Source organism: Phocoena phocoena, chromosome 20 (genome assembly GCF_963924675.1).
Source record: "Phocoena phocoena chromosome 20, mPhoPho1.1, whole genome shotgun sequence".
NCBI classification, from domain to species: Eukaryota; Metazoa; Chordata; class Mammalia; order Artiodactyla; family Phocoenidae; genus Phocoena; species Phocoena phocoena.
The window spans coordinates 57,744,991-57,766,848 of NC_089238.1; the positions used below are offsets into that span (position 1 = coordinate 57,744,991).

At 52.7% G+C, this 21,858-nt stretch overlaps 1 protein-coding gene across 1 annotated transcript in view; it reads right to left on the reverse strand.

Moving 5' to 3' along the window:
• Positions 1-4,154: 4,154 nt before the first annotated feature.
• The window catches only part of KLHDC4 (kelch domain containing 4), a 56,986-nt gene continuing 39,282 nt past the window's right edge, over positions 4,155-21,858 (reverse strand). The window contains exons 7-13 of the mRNA XM_065898416.1: positions 11,547-11,706; positions 9,016-9,091; positions 6,936-7,144; positions 6,019-6,424; positions 5,262-5,375; positions 4,848-4,931; positions 4,155-4,591 (exon numbers count right to left, since the gene is read on the reverse strand). Of these exons, the coding sequence (XP_065754488.1) occupies positions 4,155-4,591; positions 4,848-4,931; positions 5,262-5,375; positions 6,019-6,424; positions 6,936-7,144; positions 9,016-9,091; positions 11,547-11,706 (1,486 nt within the window). The remainder of the gene's footprint in view (positions 4,592-4,847; positions 4,932-5,261; positions 5,376-6,018; positions 6,425-6,935; positions 7,145-9,015; positions 9,092-11,546; positions 11,707-21,858) is intronic.

A 21,858-nucleotide genomic window follows, 5' to 3' on the forward strand; every position in this document is an offset into this window, starting at 1 on the left:
CCACCTCGCTGCCCCCAACACACACCTCTCACGGTACGCTGGGGCTCACACGGCTATCACGTGTGCACACCCTTCCCGTCCTGTCACAGGTGGGTGCAGGTCTCCAGCTGTGCAGCCGCTGCCAGGAGGCCCCAAGGAGTGGCCGAGACGGGCCTCGGCTGGACCCTGCCCTCCACCGCCTGGCGGTTCCTCGTTCAGCCCATTTCAGTAACTCACTCCACGCCTGCCAGGACGCTCAGACACCAGGCTCCTCCTGAGAGGTCAGCGTTGACACACCCAAGGCAGGCGAGAGAATTCCTGGTCCCTTCAGAGCAGAGCACACTGGTATCCCAGGGCCTCCTGCGTGTGGACCACAGAACAGACCGAGGGTTTTCCGGCAGGTATTGTGTTCAGCCGTGACCAAGACACGGGCCTGGCCCGAGGGTGCCCCCCTCTGAGCGCCATCAACAGGACCATCAGGCAGCCAACTGCCGCTCAGTGGGTGACTCCCACCCCACAACAAGCCCGCAGAGGGCAGGGACGGGGCAGGAGGGGCCGCGCTCCACTGCCCCAGCAAGGGCTTCCCAACACTGGGAGCTGGTACGGCGAGGAGACGGGCATGAATGCAGGGGGCAGGGTACGGCCTCCCCCCGTGCTGCTCCTGCACCCCTGGGACCCCCAGCTCTTCCCACTGGGCCTCTCGGGGAACCCAGCTCCAGTGACCAATGTGGCCTGCGCTCACCGCCGGGCCTGCCGCGTGGCGGCCCACCCCGCGCTGCAGAGCCGTGGCTCACGTGTGGGCAGATGAGCCCCTGATGCTGACCTGGTGCTTCCCTGACAATGTCCTCCAGCGGGACCCTGCTTATGGGTACCACCCACCATCTCCAAAGAAATGCCACCCGACGCAGCCTGACGTAAACCCACACGGTCCGTTCCGTGCGGGTGAGCCCTCACTCCAGAGGTGAAGCCACTAACCTGACACAGATGCCCTCCTGTGGATTCTCTCACACATCAGTCTCAACCTGCACTTTCTTTTCTCCCTCCTTATGTCCTGGTGCATATAAAATGTTAATACAGGCAATCGTTTTGCACACTGACAAAAAGGCATTGTCGACTGTGTTCTGATTTTTCTCACTGATGAAGCGGTTAAAACGTTACCCTTTGCCTTTCTTCTCTTTTAGCTGGAAAATTGGCTTAGTTACTTACCAAATGAAAATAGCTTTCCTTAACGAATGTAACTGTTTAAATCGTACTGCTACTTCGTTCTTCACTACCTGCGAGTGAGGGACGCTGTCGAGATTACAGAAAACTTTCCCTCCTTTTGGTAATAAACGTCCCCGTCTGGAAGCTTGGTAACTGCATCATCTCGGTGTAAGTCAGCGTGTTCACTGCAGATTCCTTCTATTGCCCACGTTTTGAGATGCACACACACAAACTCCTTCTCACGGAACCAGGTTTATGTTACCTGACGGCGTCCGTCTATCGTGTGTGGAGGGTCTCAGGACCTGAGCAGCACAGCTCCGAGAGCAGGGATCTGAAATGCGCCCCTTCCCTCGCCAGCGCTGCCCCACTGGGCGCCAGCCCCTCACCGACCCGGGAGCCCACCTCGCGCCGGCTCCCCTCCGCCAGCCAACGGAGGACACAGAGGCGACTCGCAGAGGCACGCTCTGCCGAGGGACCGCCCAGCAGCGTTGTTCCAAACCTATCTTAACTTTCTGAAACTTCGACAGCCTTGTGTCTCTTGGGGCGGTTACTCTTTCCTTCCGACTGGAGTCTCTCTGACCTCCACACCCTTCCCGCACCCCCATCCCTGCCCCAAGGCCGGGAGGAAACCGCCTCTCCTGCGTTCTCGGCTCAGGGCCCTGCGCTCCACGAGCTGCCCTGGTCCCGGTCCTGACCCAGGTCCAGGATCAGAGAGAGCCCCCGCTCTGCCCCCGCACAGCCTGCCGACCAGGCCTGGCCCTGGCTGCACCGCGCGGTTCCTCGGCCCCAGACGGCACACATCCAGGGGGGCTCCGAGGTGAATGGCTGGGCTGGCCAGAGCCTAGATCACCTCGGCCCTGGCCCCGTGGCCACCAGCTGCGCCAGTCGGTGCCTCAGCTTCCACTGGAGGCTGTGTTCACAGCCCTGATGACCAGGCCTGGCCTCGGACGGATCTTCCACAGAAGTGCAGGTGACCATGGTCTAAGCTCTGGACCAACCGCTTCCACACAGCTTTGCTTTCTGACCTAAGACACCTGGGAAGACAGCAGCGAGCAGAGGCATCGCACGCCCACCCGAGCTGCAGCCACCGCGCTCCTCCAGGCAGGACCTACTGCCCCTCCCTGGCCACACTCCTCCAGTGGAAGCTCCAGGCACACTGTCACATTCTCATCCCCACACACGGGGGCGGGGGGGCCCTAAGCACAAGTCTCTCTCGTGTCACCTGGCCAGTGCCTGAGCGAGGCCTCAGGAGGGCCTCCTCTACCCAGCGTGGACAGCAAAGCAGCCGTTTCCCCGGCAGCCCCGCCCAGCGTGTGGTCCCCCAGCACGTTTCTACTGTCACGGAGCACTGACTTCCCGCCTGCACCGACTTGGTACAAAAACCGGATGCCACGCTGCAATAAGCACCACTGTCACACGCTGACAAACACGCCACGGACGACTCTGTGAACAAGGGTCTCCGAGCTCGCTGTGTGTTTCCCTTGATTGCTGCTCAATTCAGTCCAACCCCAAGGAATCCACCGCCTTAGACCAACCCTCCCCAATTACCTAAGCCCGACGCCGTCAGCCAGCTGAGCTGCTCCTGGGAAGCAGGGAGAAAGCAGCACAGCTATTCACACTCAAACCCCACAAAGCCCTCCAGGGGCTCTGGTGTGGTGTCTGCAGGAGTGACGGGGCCAGCTGGTGGGCACCAGCGACAGACAGAGGCAGAACCCGTCCAAAGGGGGGCAGTGAGGGGGTCTTACCAACAGGTCAGCAAACCCAGGAGCAGGCAAGACAGACGTCCACTCAGGGCCCTCGCTGACCCTGAATACAGCTGTCACCCTGCCGCTTTGGCTCCAGCAATGCAGGGAACAGAGGCCTAGGGCTCTGTGCTGGCCGTCCAGGTGCCAGGAGCATTTGGTTTAGCAAACCAGCTGCCGGCAGGCAGGGGGGGAACGGTGCGCTGGCCGCTGCCCTCCCTGGGGACCTGCAGTCCTGCACCGTACACCCACCTCTCCCTGCAACTGCCCCACCCAAGGGACGCTCTGATCACGGGGGTGACACAGCAGAGGCAGCTCCCCGTGTGGAGCTTGTGCTTGTCTTCCTGTCACTCAAACGGCGTCCTCAGCAATAACCCCGTGGATAGGACAGCAGAGCAAAGAGCAAAAGAGAAGTTTCTTCCGGGGGTTGTCATCTTTTTCTACTTCTTTGATTCCAAACTACCTTCCTCGGAGTCTCACCTGCTTGCAGGCTCCTTCCTCTGTACTAACAACGGCCCCGGGAACAGAAGCCTGCGTTGGGGCCGTCGCTCTCCCAGCCACCTCCTCCCAAGGCAGCAGCCCAGAGAGCCGGAGCTGTACGCCTGGGCCTCGCACCGCGAGCACCCAAGGCAGGTACCGGGAGGGCCTCTGTGGCCCCCGCGGGCCTGCCGTGGCATCCAGCCTGGCTTTGAGCCCTGCCCGCCTGCCCCAGCACCCACGGGGAGCCGCAAGCAAGATGCTGAAGCCGGAGCGCCTGCCCAAGCCCTGTGACCGGGACCCCCATGGGCTTTGCCAGGCCCCGTACCAGAGGGAAGTTCTGGTGGGCAGAGGCGAGGAGAGAGCTTCCTACTTCTGACCCGCGTGCAGTCAGGCGGGAGAAGTCTGACGAGTGAGGTCACACGGCCAGAGGTGCGGGGGCCGAGCACGGCGAGAAGGTAAGTGCTGCTTGGGGTGAGGGGCTGCTTCTGGGCAAGCTGGCCTCAACCCTCCACGGAAGCCGGCCCGGGCCCGCTCTGCCGGGTGGGTGCGCCCACTCTCCACTTTTAACTTCCATGTCATGAGCAGGACGGCCCGTTCAAGGCAACGATGGGCTGTTCGGCCTGTCACTGACAACTAAGAACCCTGCTTTCTCGTTACTGATGATCCTTTAGATGAAGATGAATTCACCTGGTGTGAATTCAAAGCCCAAGCTCTGCCCCAATTACATAAATGAAGAGCAGCCTCCGGCCATTAACCCTGCAGCAGGCACCGGTGAGCCTGCCCGGCAGGGGACGGCGAGGCCGTGTGGGGACAGCGGGGCCCGCCCTCCGGCTTCCTGCCCTCTTCTGCTGCCGTGCGCATGACGGCCTTGAGCCCGACGGGGAGAGGGCAGAGCACAGCTCCACCACCTCCTCCCCAAAGGTGGGGAGCGGCCCGAGGAGCTGGGCACACGGCCCTCCAAGAGACCCCAGGCAAAGCCACGTGGCAGAGCGAGCAGAGCAGCCCACAACAGGCTTTATTCTCCAGAGAAGCGAGAAAACGCGTACAGGAGGCGCTGGGCGGCTGCCGGTAATTCTTAAAGAGGAAGGAGTCGGCTGAACGTGCAGGCGGGCGGAACCCGTCTCCTAGTTTTGCAGAGGGCAGCCCCGCAAAGCCCGCAGCGTTCCACTTCACGATCAAGGTGCCGCCTGCCGTGTAGGCGGCTCCCCCTCACCATCAGCTCGGCCCCGACCCAGCCAGAGGCCCCGCCAGAACCACCGGGGCCCGGAGGCTGCACAAAAGACCACCTTCGCGGCAGCAGCCCCCTGCCAAGTCCCGTTTATTTTAAACCACACGCAGCGCGCTGAGGGCAGGGAACCCCACCCCCGCAGTCTAAGCTCTGGCTGCTGTGCGGCTGAGGCTGAGCCATCAGAGAAAGCCACGGCCACGGCCCGGGCGGCTCACAGCACTCTCCTCTCGGGGGCCCGGCGTCGTCCGCGCCAGCTTCGCCCACTACTGCTCGGTCCCGGGCAGGGAGTCTGCGAATGGCTCACAAGAAAGAAACGGGTTCAGTCGGGGAAGGAGCGAACGTGCTGTGAGCACCCGGATTTACACGGAGGCCGTCACGAGGCCGTCACGACCCTGCTTAAACAGCGAATGCCCAAACGTACTCCAGACACAATTAGAAAAAACACTTCAGCTGGCCTCAGGAGCACACCTACATAGCAAAGTCAAATTTTAACAGAAACTTGGTAAAATTTTACGTACCCTCGTCACCGACAAAAATGAGGGCTCCGGCAGAGAAGTGACCTGAGCGGTGAGCCCTGGGGCCCCCCCTCAGCACCGGCTGTGGCCGCGCGGCCCCCGTGGCACACTCACCCCTGGCCTCCTCGCCGCTGTCCTCGTCCTCTTCACTCTCCCCGCCGCCCTCGGCGCCCTTGACCTCGTCGCTGTCCTCCTCCGAGTCCGTCTCCTCCAGCCACTCCTGAGATTCTTTAAGCAAAAGCAAAAACCAGTGTCAGCACGACCAGGGCACCGGGTAAACTGCAGGCGAGCCGCGGCCGCCCCCAGGAGCCCACCTTCTGCCTGGACACGCGGATGTGCGTGCGGGGGCTCCGACCCCAGCACGTCTGGAGCTCACGGCAAACATCACATCCCCACGTGTCGAGGCAGAGACGGGCAGAGTGAGAATCTGCGCTCCAAGACAGCAGTCGTCTCGCACAGCCGCTCAGGGGCTCTGCCCAGACGTGTGGATTGTAAGGGATTTCAGCCTCAGACCCAAGGACTGCGCAGTGACCGAGTCCAGCGCAGCCTGTGGTGCAACACGGCAGCGGAGACGGGTGGGCCGCTAGTCTGCTCCCGGGCACACACGCGCACCGCGGGGAAAACACGCGTCCAGTCCGCTTTGCCGGGGCAGGTCCGAGGCTTACGAGTGGTGTCGGGGTGAGCCCGCTCCCTCCCCCAGGCCCCCTGCAGGGATGGCCGTGCACAGACGTGCCCCTGGGCAACAGGGCCCTCCCCCCGGGACTGAGGGCACGGGGGCGCGAGGGGGCAGAGGCGTGCAGCACCCTCTGTGGGCGCAGGGCAGACAAGCTGGGGGGCTCCCGAGGCAACTCCAGAGGTGCTACCCCCTCACCTGGATCCATCTCCACCAAGACGGTCCACTCCTCCATCTTGTGAAGGTCGAGGCAGTACAAGTCGCTGAGGGTGACCTGGCGGTCGCCAGCCTCAAACATGCCCCCATAGAGGTAGAGGCGCCCATGCTTCACGGCCAGCATGGCGCTGGAGCGGGGGCTAGGCTCCACCGCAGGGACCCCCGCCTCGTTGGTGCCATCGTCGCTGTCGTCGGCCTCGGGCTGTCCCGCCGGACCCAGGGCAGCGAGCCCCTGCTGGATGGTGACCACGGTCCCGTCCTCTGCCACCAGCTCTCTGACCACCTGCAGGGGCTCCTGGGCCCCAGTCCCCTTCAGTTCCTGCTTGCTGGCACCCCCGGGCTCCCCTTTTTTGCCCCGCCTGCGCCTCCTCTTCTCCACCTTGGGCCCCTGTTGATAAAGAGCAAAGGCACCGCGACTCAGGACGGGGGTCAGCGAGCACCCGACAGCCAGAGGACCCCCGTCCACTTGCTGCCCCTCCCCAGGGAGCACACCACCCCTGCCTGGTGTGACCTCTGAGGGGAAGGGGCGGCAGATACCAGCCCTTACACGCTGCCTGACTCCCCTCAGAGGCGCCGAGGCACTTCAACCGGAGCCAGCCTTTGCCACACAGTGGACCATCCGCCCTCCTTTGGCCACAGGGCCCTGCTTCTGAGGCCCCTGACCTGATGAAGCCCCCAGGGATGTCATTCCCGGGAGAGCAGCCACTGTGCCGCGTCTCTCAGGCTGGTGCCGGCAGGAGGGGCAGAGGCAACCCGGTCCCTGCTTACGGTGACAGTAAAGATGGTGGCAGCTCCACAGAGCCTCACAGACAGAGGGACCAGGGAGGCCCTGGGCATCACTGACGGAGGTGACAGCTGGGCAGGCCCTGAGCTGGCTGCAGGTCTGGGGCCCAGGCTACCTTCAGCTGCCCCGCGAACCAGCGGTTCCTGACGGGGTCGTAGAAGTGCAGGTCGCTGAGGAAGTGGCCCTCCAGGCTCTCGTCCTCCTCGTCGTCACACACCCCCCCGAACAGCAGCATCTGATGGTTCGGGGCCACAGCCACCGAGAAGCCGGACCTTGGGGTGGGCTTGGCTCCGGAAGGGTTGACCCGAGTCCAGGCCCATCTGCCTGATGAGGAGAGGAAATAGGGACGGTGGGCCTGCAGAATGCCATGGCCGTTATTCTGTGCCTGCGGGGCCGCATACCCCGGAGGCCATGCCTCCTCCTCGAGGGTCAGTCTGCACTGAGGTAGGGAACCTGTCCACACACCCTCCCAACACTTGCCCAGGGGCGCCATGCGGCTGTGATGTGAAGGGTGAGGGAGAGGCAGGCGCACCAGCTCCGGGGGATCCCGTACACTGTGCCTTCGGGCGGGGCCCTCCGACCTCAGACACCCCCAGAACCTCCCGTGGGCCACGCACTGTGGTCCTTCCTTCTAGGCGGGCGCCGTGTTTACGCAGCAACCCTCAAGATGTGGCCTGGCACAAAACATGTGGGAGTCTTCCCAACATGTCCAGAAAAAGGAACTGGGATGTTTTTTCTTTAGTGAACATTTAAAAGAAGCGAGAGAAGCAGCCAACAGCAAGCCTCCCCTGGAGGCGCAGCCCTAGCGGCATGCACTAGTGGGCCACAAGGTCACTCACAACAACCAGCACCTCAACGTTTAAAGAGAAGAGGAGAAGCACCAGCGTGCCCTGCACGTGGCTGCGGGAGTCGCTTTCCTGGCTGTGCCGGATGCGTCTCAGGACACGCCATGTACTTTTCACTGGGGGCCAAGGGCCTGACGACCAGACGCGGGGGCTGAACACAAGGGCTGGGGTCCCACTGCCTAGAACACAGTCCACTTTCAAGTTCAAGTGCGCTGACATGTAAAAGGGGCTCTAAACCTTGGCTCCCACGTCCCCATCAGTCACCGCAATCTGGCGTGGTTGGGACCTGAGAAACGCCTTGTATGTGACGTTTCTGCAGCCTCTGCTTGAAGAACGTCACAGCAGGAAAGAGGAACGTTCCTGCCCAGCAGGCCTCTTGTCTTACGGAGACGGGTCTCACAGGGGCCAAGGGGCAGCCAGGACCACACAGGCCCCATCCGCTCAGGCCCCTCTCCCATCACGTGCACCATGCAAACTAACCACCTCCCGACTTCTGAGCTTGAAAAATGAGCACTGGGAAGCCACCCTGGTGTCCATCAACAGAGGAACGGATATAGAAGATGTGTGTGTACACACACACACACACACACACACACACACAGAGGAATATCACTCAGCCATGAAAAAGAATGAAACAATGCCATTTGCAGCAACCTGGAGGGACCTAGAGATGATCATACTAAGTGAAGTCAGACAGAGAAAGACAAACACCATACGAGATCACTCATATGTGGAATCTAAAAAGACGATACAAGTGAACTTATTCACGAGAGAAACAGACTCACAGACAAAGAAAACAAACTTATGCTTACCAAAGCGGAAAAGCAGGGAGGGATAAATTAGGAGTATGGGATTAACAGGTACACAATACTATATATAAAATAATTAACAAAAGACCTTCTCTAGAGTACAGGAAACTCTACTCAATATTTTATAATAACCTATAAGGGAAAAGAATCTGAAAAACAACATATACACGTATGTATGACTGAATCATTTTGCTGTACACCTAAAACTAACACAACATTGTACATTAACTATACTTCAAATAAAAAACAAACGAACAAACAGTGGGCATTTCAACCCCACAAGATGCCTTCCAAAAGTCTACGTCCTAACATTAAGCAAGAACAAATGAGAGATGACACAGATGCCGTGGCCCCGCCCCCAAGAAGGGAGCTGTGGATGGACTGACATCACCTGTGTTTCTAACTCAGTGCGTCCTCAACGCCCCAGAGAGGACACGGGGGCTGTTCATGGAGTGCCCCACCAGCCCTGCGACCCTCTGCCCGCTTCCCCCAGCGACACACTGACCACCCGCCTGGTCTGTCACCTGCACGGCGCATGTACCTTCTCTTCCCTCCTCAGCCTTCAGCAGGAACATGTCGGAGTGCTGGGTACCTCTGTCCACATCTTTTCTGACTCTCTGCAAAAGGAAAAGGGAGCTGTGACAAATACCACGTGCTGTGCCAAGCCACGCAAGGCCCCCCCAAGCTTGTGGTCCCGTCTTCCATGGAGGTGACTCACTAGCCTTCAGACCAGCCTCAAAATCTGAAACACAACAGGTTCCATCCAGACCGCCTCTGAACAGACAGAATAAATGACCACAGGCTGGGGACACCCCAGAGCTCTCCTCTCAGAGCTTCCTGTGGCTCCGAGCCGAGCCCTGCTCTGGATGGGCGGGGGCGCCGCAGGGACCCTCCTATCATTACACAGCCACCCTCCATCTCTAACCCCTGTGCCCTCAATTCCCATCGCCTTCCCGATAATGGGATTCAAGCTTCGGTGCGAGGATCAAACGCTCTGTGCAGAAGCCGGCACAGCCATTTAAAGAGCTTTCCTGAGCCGTAGACAGCACAGCCCACCTCCATCCGGGTCTGCTGCTTCAAACCAGGCTTCTGGCGCTGGGCAGACCACACACTTCACTCTCCCGAGCGGCACCCCCGTCCTCATGCTGCACGGAGACGGCATAGTCCTCTTTGCCAGCAGGCTAGCAGGGGAAGTGGCTGCCACTCCCATGCCCACCTTTCCAGGCCAAAAGCCCAGCACTCTCAGGAACTAAATCCACACGAGGGGCTTCCCTGGTGGCGCAGTGGTTAAGAATCCGCCTGCCAATCCAGGGGACACGGGTTCGAGCCCTGGTCCGGGAAAACCCCACATGTCGCGGAGCAACTAAGCACATGCGCCACAACTACTGAGCCTGCGCTCTAGAGCTCGCGTGCTGCAACTACTGAGCCTGCATGCCACAACTACTGAAGCCCACGCACCTAGAGCCTGTGCTCCACAAGAGAAGCCACCACAATGAGATGCCCACGCACCGCAACGAAGAGTAGCCCCCGCTCACCGCAACCAGAGAAAACCCACATGCAGCAACGAAGACCCAACACAGCCAAAAATAAATAAAATAAATTAAAAAAAATAAATCCACACGAGGCCTTGCCCACTGGCCGCACACTGCAGTAATTCAGTGCCGTCTGCTTGTGTCGCAAACTTGATCACAGCCGCGCTCCAGCCCTCCCCTCTCAGCCCCTTGCCCTCCTGCACCTGCGGGCGTCTACGGCACTGCTCCGCCGACAGCAACCTTCCTTCCTTAGAACCAACGAGCTGAGGGGAACTTTCATGCTGTCACATTTCAATACACCCCCCGAGGCCTGTACGCCAGAGCCCTCCCTGAGAACGCCGCTCTGCCCGCCCGGTGCCACGGCTTCCACACAGCGGCCGGCATGGCAGAGCCCGGGGCTGGGGAGGCAAGGAGGCTGCTCCCCATGAAGCATGTAACTCCCACTCCACCTCCCCTTCCTGACAGGGGTGATGAGAGGCCCGTGCGCTAGTCCCTCACCCAGTGGCCTGCGCTGTCCTTCCAGTAACGCGAATCACACCGGAAGGACACTCACTCTCCTCACTGGGCTAGAGGAGGACGCAGAATGTGCGTGAAGCTCTGGAGCTGTCAAACTTCCCGCAGGGCGTGCAAGGCTCTGCACGGGCTCTCAGCTCGTCCCCAAGGGGACGTGGACGTTAACGCCACGGAGCGCTGACTTGGGCGTGCACCTGACAGAGCATTCCTTCCGCTGCTCGCAAATCTCTGTCTCGTACAGTATTAATGGAGCCCAAAGACATCTGAGAGAGACGTGTACCACGCAGCTCCTGTGGAGGGCGCTCCCGCCCAGAAGAACCCCAGTGCCACACCCACGCCTTTATCGCCAACTCTGGTAAATCCCCCCGTGAGTGCCGACAGAGCAGCTTCTCACTGCCATCAAATGCCGAAGGCCTGGCGTGAGTGGTTCCTGAATCAAAGGGACTCGGATCATCCCCCAGCTGTCCGTGTGGCTGCAGAAAAGCCGCATTTGGGAGTCAGGCGCCGCTTTGATTGAAGTGGCATCAGCTTGACGAGGGCTTGCTGTTCATCACCCGGTTTTGTGAGAAGCATCTACTGCGATAAAGCATCAGCTCTGGGCAGTGCACACAGCTTCTGGCGGCAGCCGCCTGTCTCGCGGGGCCCTCCCAGCTGTCACGCGTCTAGCCACACCCCAGGCAGGTCACAACCACAAATCCCAAGTCAGTTTTCCTTTCCAGAACAAGAACTCAGCCGCTGGCTGAGTGGGGGTGTGGCAGGGTGGAAGGAGGTGGCCGGGGCACCTCCCTGCCACAGCCATCATTTACGCTGCATGTTTCAGGGGCGTGTGGATAAGAACGCAACGTGACTGTAAAGAACCTTAGTATGTTCACACAGGAGCAGATCAACACCACCTCTGTCCACTTCTCATTCAACAGAAAGGACCGTTCATATTAATCTAATGAACTATTATTTGAAGTTTTCATCGCTGGTGAAACTGAAAAGGCAGCAGACAGAAGTCACTCTGCATCCCACACACACGTCTTACCTGCTTTGAGTAGCCCCCGTAGATGACGATGCTGCCCTGGGCGGTGACGGTCATCTGGCAGCCTGACCTGGGTGTGGGCCCAGTCCCGGACGGGGACAGCCTGCTCCACGTGAAAGTGTCCAGGTTGAAGGCATACAGGTCATTGTAATAGATGTAATCTCTGTTATAATATAGGAACACAAACGAAAAGGCGGTGACATGAAAAAGTGAACTTGATCTAAAATAAAGGTACGTTTGCTACCGTATGTACTAAGTTATTGGTTTAATTAAAGTTTAAATTCATAGGAAAGGACAGCAAGCCTATGTGGGTTTGCACTTGAAGGCAGAAATAACGCTGGCCCAGAGGAGCACTGTAACATGCCTGGATCCGGAAGTCTTTTCCTTCTGGAAGTTACGTGATACACCCTTACACAGTTTACACAGTCAGTCTTGCAGAACAACTACATTAGTTTTCTGTATGTGTAACTTTAAGCGGGACAATGAACTATGTACCAATACCCTGCATCCTCAGAAGGGAGATATTACAGCTTGGCAAGGGCTGTGGAGACCCCGGGCTGGGCAGAGATGGGGCAAAGCGTTCCTGGAACTGAGAGAGAACTCCTGGAGCCCACAAGCCCGAGCCAAAGCCCAGAGGCCATGGCTGAGGCATCCAAGAGGCACAGCGGCCTTGCCCTGCTCAATGCTCCTGGGGCTTCAGTGGCAAAGGACTCAAAACACACATGGGGCCTTGAGGAGGGAGCACGTGTGTGAGGAAAGCATCGGTTCTGCCAGAGACACAGAGGCAACCGTGTGTCCTGACGGGAATTTCACAGGTGGCCACGGGCAAAGCCAAGGGGCCTCGGGTCAGAATTACACGGAAGAACGAGAGATGCTCCCCAGCTACTCCACACGGAGAGCTGGGCCCGATGTTGGCAGGAAGAAAGTATGGACGCACGGAAGGACCGAGCAGCCCCACCGGTCAGACGTGATTCCCGACTCTCCTGCTGCAGTCAGATCACCCACGTCTGGCGCCCTGCAGCCAACGCGCAGGCCACTGAGCTCCCCGGAACGCTGTCCAAAGCAGGGCACTGGGGACAGGGTGAGCCACGTGGCCTCTCCACCAAACACATCCTTCCGTGGGAGGAGGGCTTTTAAGTAGACGAACTGAGGAACCAGGGACACAGTTTTTAAAAGACTTCACCATATTCCACAGTTTTCTCAGATTTCACGTTGCAAATTTCCAGGAAAAAAAATATTCTATTCTGCACGTAGGGTAAACAACAACTGTCACTGGGTTTGAAAGATCAAACTGTACTTTGTTTAATATGGATGGTGACCACACAGATATCTGTTTGAGGAACTTCAACTTTTCTATATGTTTGAGATACTTCATAAAAAATAAGTTTAAACAAGGTAACAGATAATAGCTTTTGAAAAGCGTTCTGAGTTTGAAATGGTTCCAAGTTACAACCACTGTAAAACCTGACTCATTTTGTAACCTGTGAGTTTCAGGAGAAGGGCCTGTGTAGACCCCACTCGCTGTCCCGCACACAACAGGTGCTGAATTAACACACTGACGTCTCATGAACCCCCGTGTCTGCAATGGCAAAAAATTATTTGCTTTGTTCAGGGTTTTAAATGTAAACAACAATCCTTTAAATAAGAATTTTAAAAAACAGAGCAGGCTCTCTTCTCCAAAATGGCAAGAAACCAAACACGTGCAGGTCAGGAAACGGACCGTGGGCAGGAGGTGGACCAGGACAGGGCAGGGAGCCGGGGTGGAGGTAGGAGACGGACCAGGGGTAGGAGATTAACCAGGACAGAAAACCAGGGTGTAGGCAAGAGACAAACCAGGAGCAGGAGACGTTACCAGGGGCAGGGAGCCGAGGGGTAAAGCACGACAGAATATGGGAGTAACTGAACATCTGCAATCTTTGGTCGAGGACAAGTTCCACTACTTAACAGTTATCTTGGTTTCCTCATCTTTAACTTGAGATAATATAACCTACTCTCCCTAGAGCTTGGTTTTTAAGTGAATTCTGTAAAAACCACTTGGTGAACTTTGTGACGAGACATAAAATTTAAGCACTATTATACCCAGATTACGCCTTTAAGATACACAATCATTCCTTGTTTTATGTGAATTCGACTTTAAAAATCTCCTCCCAAAGCACTTAAGAATTATACCCTGGGAGACCTTCAAGATGGCAGAAGAGTAAGACGCGGAGATCACCTTCCTCCCCACAGATACACCAGAACACATCTACACGCAGAACAACTCCTACAGAACACCTGCTGAATGCTGGCAGAAGACCTCAGACGTCCCAAAAGGCAAGAAACTCCCCACGTACCTGGGTAGGGCAAAAGAAAAAAGAAAAAACAGAAACAGAAGAATAGAAACGGGACCTGCACCAGTGGGAGGGAGCCGTGAAGCAGGAAAGCTTTCCACACACTAGAAGCCCCTTCACTGGCGGAGACGGGGGGATGGCGGGGGGAAGCTTCGGAGCCACGGAGGAGAGCGCAGCAACAAGGGTGCGGAGGGCAAAGCGGAGAGATGCCTGCACAGAGGATCGATGCCGACCAGCACTCACCAGCCCGAGAGGCTTGTGCTCACGCGCCGGGGCGGGCGGGGGCTGGGGCCTGAGGCTCGGGCTTCGGAGGTCAGATCCCAGGGAGAGGACGGGGGTTGGCGGCGTGAACACAGCCTGAAGGGGGCTAGTGTGCCACAGCTAGCCAGGACGGAGTCCGGGAAAAAGTCTGGAACTGCCTAGGAAGCAAGAGACCATTGTTTCAAGGTGCACGAGGAGAGGGGGTTCAGAGCACCGCCTAAACGAGCTCCAGAGACGGGCGCAAGCCACGGCTATCAGCGTGGACTCCAGAGACGGGCATGAGATGCTAAGGCTGCTGCTGCCGCCACCAAGAAGCCTGTGTGCGAGCACAGGTCACTCTCCACACCTCCCCTCCAGGGAACCTGTGCATCCCGACACTGCCAGGGTCCCGGGATACAGGGACAACTTTCCCGGGAGAACACATGGCGCGCCTCAGGCTGGTGTAATGTGACGCCGGCCTCTGCCACGCAGGCTTGCCCCGCACTCCGTGCCCCTCCCTCCCCCCCCCCCCCCCCCCCCCCCCGCCTGAGTGCGTCAGAGGCCCCTAATCAGCGCTCCTTTAACCCCCTCCTGTCTGAGAGAAGAACAGACGCCCTCCGGCGACCTACACGCAGAGGCGGGGCCAAATCCAAAGCTGAGTCCCTGGGAGCTGTGAGAACAAAGAGGAGAAAGGGAAATCTCTCCCAGCAGCCTCAGAAGCAGCGGATTAAAGCTCTACCATCAACCTGATGTACCTGCATCTGTGGAATACATGAATAGACAACGAGTCATCCCAAATCGAGGAGGTGGACTTTGGGAGCAACGATATTTGTATTTTTTTCCTTTTTCTCTTTTGTGGGTGTGTATGTGCATGCTTCTGTGTGTGGTTTTCTCTGTATAGCTTTGCTTTTACCATTTATCCTAGGGTTTTGTCTGTCAGGGGTATTTTGGTTTGTTTAGTATAGATTTTAGTGCTTGTTATCGGTGGATTTCTTCTTTGGTTCTATTTTCTTATTTTAATAACTTTATTTTATTGTTCTTTCTTTCCTTCTTTTTTTCTCCCTTTTATTCTGAGCCATGTGGATGATAAGGTCTTGGTGCTGCAGCCGGGTGTCAGGGTTGTGCCTCTGAGGTGGGAGAGCCTAGGTCAGGACATTGGTCCACCAGAGACCTCCCAACTCCACGTAGTATCAAACAGCGAAAATCTCCCAGAGATCTCCATCTCAACGCTAAGACCCAGCTCCACTCAACAACCAGCAAGCTACAGTGCAGGACACTCTGTGCCAAACAACTAGCAAGACAGGAACACAACCCCACCCATTAGCAGAGAGGCTGCCTAAAATCATAAGGTCACAGACACCCCAAAACACACAACCAGACGCAGACCTGCCCGAGAGAAAGACAAGGTCCAGCCTCATCCAGCAGAACACAGGCACTAGTCCCCTCCACCAGGAAGCCTACACAACTCACTGAACCAACCTTAGCCACTAGGGGCAGACAGCAAAAACAACAGGAACTACGAACCTGCAGCCTGCGAAAAGGAGACCCCAAACACAGTAAGTCAAGCAAAATGAGAAGACAGAGAAACACACAGCAGATGAAGGAGCAAGGCAAAAACCCACCAGACCTAACAAATGAAGAGGAAACTGGCAGTCTACCTGAAAAAGAATTCAGAGTAACGACAGTAAAGATGATCCAAACTCTTGGAAATAGAATGGAGAAAATACAATAAACGTTTAACAAGGAACTAAAAGAACTAAAGAGCAAGCAAACAATGAAGAACACAATAAATGAAATTAAAAATTCTCTAGAAGGAATCAATAGCAGAATAACTGAGGCAGAAGAACGGATAAGTGACCTGGAAGATAAAACAGTGGAAATAACTACTGCAGAGCAGAATGAAAAGAACTGAGGACAGAGGCTTCCCTGGTGGCACAGTGGTTAAGAATCTGCCTGCCAGTGCGGGAGACATGGGTTCAAGCCCTGGTCTGGGAAGATCCCACATGCCGCGGAGCAACTAAGCCCGTGCACCACAACTACTGAGACTGCGCCCTAGAGCCACCGAGCCACAACTACTGAGCCCGTGTACCACAAGTGCTGAAGGCCGTGCACCTAGAGCCCATGCTCCCAACAAGAGAAGCCACCACAATGAGAAGCCTGCACACTGCAACAAAGAGTAGCCCCCGCTTGCAACAACTAGAGAAAGCCCACGCGCAGCAACGAGGACCCAACGCAGCCAAAAATAAAAATAAATAAAATAAAATAAATTTATATAAAAAAAAAGAATTGAGGACAGTCTCAGAGACCTCTGGAACAACATTAAACGCACCAATGCACCAACATTCAAATAACCCCACCAACATTAGGGGGTCCCAAAAGAAGAGGAGAAAAAGAAAGGGACTGAGAAAATATCTGAAGAGATGATAGCTGAAAACTTCCCTAATATGGGAAAGGAAATAGTTAATCAAGTCCAGGAAGCACAGAGAGTCCCATAGAGGATAAATCCAAGGAGAAAAACACCAAGACACGTATTAATCAAACTATCAAAAATTAAATACAAAGAAAAAATATTAAAAGCAGCAAGGGAAAAACAACAAATAATATGCGAGGGAATCCCCATAAGGTTAACAGCTGATCTTTCAGCAGAAACTCTATAAGCCAGAAGAGAATGGCAGGACATATTTAAAGTGATGAAAGGGAAAAATCTACAACCAAGATTACTCTACCCAGCAAGGATCTCACTCAGATTTGACAGAGAAATTAAAACCTTTACAGACAAGCAAAAGCTAAGAGAATTCAGCACCACCAAACCAGCTTTACAACAAATGCTAAAGGGACTTGTCTAGGCAGGAAACACAAGAGAAGGTAGAGACCTACAATAACAAACCCAAAACAACTAAGAAAATGGTAATAGGAACATACATATTGATAATTACCCTAAATATAAATGCATTAAATACTCCAACCAAAAGACACAGACTGACTGAATGGATACAAAAACAAGACCCATATATATGCTGTCTATAAGAGACCCACTTCAGACCTAGGGACACATACAGACTGAAAGTGAGGGGATGGAAAAAGATATTCCATGCAAATGGAAATCAAAAGAAAGCGGGAGTACCAATACTCATATCAGACAAAATAGACTTTAAAATAAAGTCCAGGGCTACCCTGGTGGCGCAGTGGTTGAGAGTCCGCCTGCCGATGCAGGGGACACGGGTTCGTGCCCCGGTCTGGGAAGATCCCACATGCCTCGGAGCGGCTGGGCCCGTGAGCCATGGCCGCTGAGCCTGCGCGTCCGGAGCCTGTGCTCCACAATGGGAGGGGCCACAGCAGTGAGAGGCCCGCATACCGAAAAAAAAAAAAAAAACAACAAAAATAAAATAAAGTCTATTTTATTTTAGATGTTACATAATGATCAAGGGATCAATCCAAGAAGAAGATATAACAACTGTAAACATTTATGCACCCAACATAGGAGCACCTCAATACATAAGGCAAATGCTAACAGCCATAAAAGCGGAAAGCGACAGTAACACAATCACAGTAGGGGACTTTAACACCCCACTTTCACCAATAGTCAGATCATCCAAAATGAAAATAAATAAGGAAACACAAGCTTTAAATGATACATTAAACAAGACGGACTTAATTGCTATTTATAGGACATTCCATCCAAAAACAACAGAATACACTTTCTTCTCAAGTGCTCATGGAACATTCTCTAAGACAGATCATATCCTGGGTCACAAATCAAGCCTTGATAAATTTAAGAAAACTGAAATCGTATCAAGTATCTTTTCCGATGACAACACTATGAGACTAGATATCAATTACAGGAAAAAATCTGTAAAAAATACAAACACATGGAGGCTAAACAATACACTACTTAATAACCAAGAGATTACTGAGGAAATCAAAAAATACCTAGAAACAAATGACAATGAAAACACGACGACCCAAAACCTACGGGATGCAGCAAAAGTAGTTCTAAGAGGGAAGTTTATAGCAATACAATGCTACCTTAAGAAACAAGAAACATCTCAAATAAACAACCCAACCTTACACCTAAAGCAATTAGAGAAAGAAGAACAAAGAAACCCCAAAGATAGCAGAAGGAAAAAAATCATAAAGATCAGATCAGAGATAAATGAAAAAGAAATGAAGGAAACAATAGCAAAGATCAATAAAACTAAAAGCTGGCTCTTTGAGAAGATAAACAAAATTGATAAACCACTAGCCAGACTCAGCAAGAAAAAAAGGGAGAAAACTCAAATCAGTAGAATTAGAAATGAAAAAGGAGAAGTAACAACTTACACTGCAGAAATACAAAGGATCATGAGAGATTACTACAAGCAACTCTATGCCAATAAAATGGACAACCTGGAAGAAATGGACAAATTCTTAGAAAAGCACAACCTTCCGAGACTGAACCAGGAAGAAATAGAAAATATAAACAGACCAACGCCAAGCAGTGATATTGAAACTGTGATTAAAAACCTTCCAACAAACAAAAGCCCAGGACCAGATGGATTACAGGTGAATTCTATCAAACATTTAGAGAAGAGCAACACCTATCCTTCTCAAACTCTTCCAAAATATAGCAGAGGGAGGAACACTCCCAAAGTCATTCTACGAGGCCACCATCACCCTGATACCAAAACCAGACAAAGATGTCACAAAGAAAGAAAACTACAGGCCAATATCACTGATGAACATAGGTGCAAAAATCCTCAACAAAATACCAGCAAACAGAATCCAACAGCACATTAAAAGGATCATACACCGTGATCAAGTGGGGTTTATCCCAGGAATGCAAGGATTCTTCAATATTCGCAAATCAATCAATGTGATACACCATATTAACAAATTGAAGGATAAAAACCACACGATCATCTCAATAGATGCTGAAAAGGCTTTTGAAAAACTTCAACACCCATTTATGATAAAAACCCTCCAAAAAGTAGGAATAGAGGGAACTTATCTCAACATAATAAAGGCCATATATGACAAACCCACAGCCAACATCATTCTCAATGTGAAAAACTGAAACCATTTCCACTAAGATCAGGAACAAAACAAGGTTGCCCACTCTCACCACTATTATTCAACATTGTTTTGGAAGTTTTAGCCACAGCAATCAGAGAAGAAAAAGAAATAAAAGGAATCCAAATAAGAAAAGAAGTAAAGCTGTCACTGTTTGCAGATAACATGATACTATAAATAGAGAATCCTAAAGACTCTACCAGAAAACTAGTAGAGCTAATCAATGAATTTGGTAAAGTAGCAGGAGACAAAATTAATGCACAGAAATCTCTTGCATTCCTATACACTAATTTTGAAAAATCTGAAAGAGAAATTAAGGAAACACTCCCATTTACCACTGCAACAAAGAGAATAAAAGACCTAGGAATAAACGTACCTAAGGAGACAAAAGACCTGTATGCAGAAAACTATAAGACACTGATGAAAGAAATTAAAGATGATACAAACAGATGGAGAGATATACCGTGTTCTTGGATTGGAAGAATCAACATTGTGAAAATGACTATACTACCTAAAACAATCTACAGATTCAGTGCAATCCCTATCAAACTACCACTAGCATTTTTCACAGAACTAGAACAAAAAATTTCACAATTTGTATGGAAACACAAAAGACCCCGAATAGCCAAAGCAATCTTGAGAAAGAAAAATAGACCTGGAGGAACCAGGCTCCCTGACTCTGGACTATACTACAAAGCTACAGTAATCAAGACAGCCCGGTACTGGCACAAAACCAGAAATATACATCAACAGAAAGCCCAGAGATCAACCCACACACATATGGTCACCTTATTTTTGATAAAGGAGGCAAGAATATACAATGGAGAAAAGACAGTCTTTAAGTGGTGCTGGGAAAACTGGACAGCTACATGTAAAATAATGAAATTAGAACACTCCCTAATAACATACACAAAAATAAGCTCAAAATGGGCTTCCCTGGTGGCGCAGTGGTTGAGAGTCCACCTGCCGATGCAGGGGACGTGGGTTCGTGCCCCGGTCCGGGAAGATCCCACATGCCGCGTAGCAGCTGGGCCCGTGAGCCATGGCCGCTGAGCCTGCGCGTCCGGAGCCTGTCCTCCGCAGCGGGAGAGGCCACAACAGTGAGAGGCCCGCGTACCGCAAAAAAAAAAAAAAAAAAAAAAAAAAGCTCAAAATGGATTAAAGACCTAAATGTAAGGCCAGAAACTATCAAACTCTTAAGAGGAAAACATAGGCAGAACACTCTATGACACAAATCACAGCAAGATGCTTTTTGACCCACCTCCTAGAGAAATGGAAATAAAAACAAAAATAAACAAATGGGACCTAATGAAACTTAAAAGCTTTTGCACAGCAAAGGAAACCATAAATAAGACGAAAAGACAACCCTCAGGAGTGGGAGAAAATATCTGCAAATGAAGCAACTGACAAAGGATTCATCTCCAAAATTTACAAGCAGCTCATGCAGCTCAATATCAAAAAAATGACCCAATCCAAAAATGGGCATAAGACCTAAATAGACATTTCTCCAAAGAAGATATACAGATTGCCAACAAACACATGAAAGAATGCTCAATATCATTAATCATTAGAGAAATGCAAATCAAAACTACAAACGAGGTATCACCTCACACCAGTCAGAATGGCCATCATCAAAAAATCTACAAACAATAAATGCTGGAGAGGGTGTGGAGAAGAGGGAACCCTTTGGCACTGTTGGTGGGAATGTAAATTGATACAGCCACTATGGAGAACAGTATGGAGGTTCCTTAAAAAACTAAAAAGAGAATTACGATATGACCCAGCAATCCCAGTACTGGGCATATACCCTGAGAAAACCATAATTCAAAAAGAGACATGTACCACAATGTTCACTGCAGCACTATTTACAATCACCAGGACATGGAAGCAACCTAAGTGTCCATCAACAGATGAATGGACAAAGAAGATGTGGCATATATATACAATGGAATATTACTCAGCCATAAAAATAAACGAAACTGAGTTATCTGTAGTGAGGTGGATGTACCTAGAGTCTGTCACTCAGAGTGCAGTAAGTCAGAAAGAGAAAAACAAATACTGTATGCTAACACATATATATCGAACCTAAAAAAAAAAGTTATGAAGAACCTAGGTGCAGGACAGGAATAAAGATGCAGACATAAAGAATGGACTTGAGGACATGGGGAGGGGGAAGGGTAAGCTGGAATGAACTGAGAGAGTGGCATGGACTTATATACACTACCAAATGTAAAACAGATAGCTAGTGGGAATCAGTTGCATAGCACAGGGAGATCAGCTCGGTGCTTTGTGACCACCTAGAGGGGTGGGATAGGGAGGGTGGGAGGGAGACGCAAGAGGAAGGAGATATGGGGATGTATGCATAGCTGATTCACTCTGTTATACAGCAGAAACTAACACACCATTGTAAAGCAATTATACCCCAATAAAGATGTTAAAAAATAAAAAAGAATTAAAAGAAAAAAGAATTATATCCCCTTTTCTCAACTAATGAAAATATTTTTTGTTCGTGAAAAAAACCTGAAACTTTAACTGAGCCAGATCGACACCAGGATGCCTCAGCTCGGGTAGGGAACAGTGAACACAGCAACGCTCGCTCCCGTTAACGTCCCGAGCGCCACTCTCTCCACATATATGTGCAAGGACTTATTTTCACGAGCCAGTGAGTATCATAAAAAATGTGTGCCAGGGGCTTC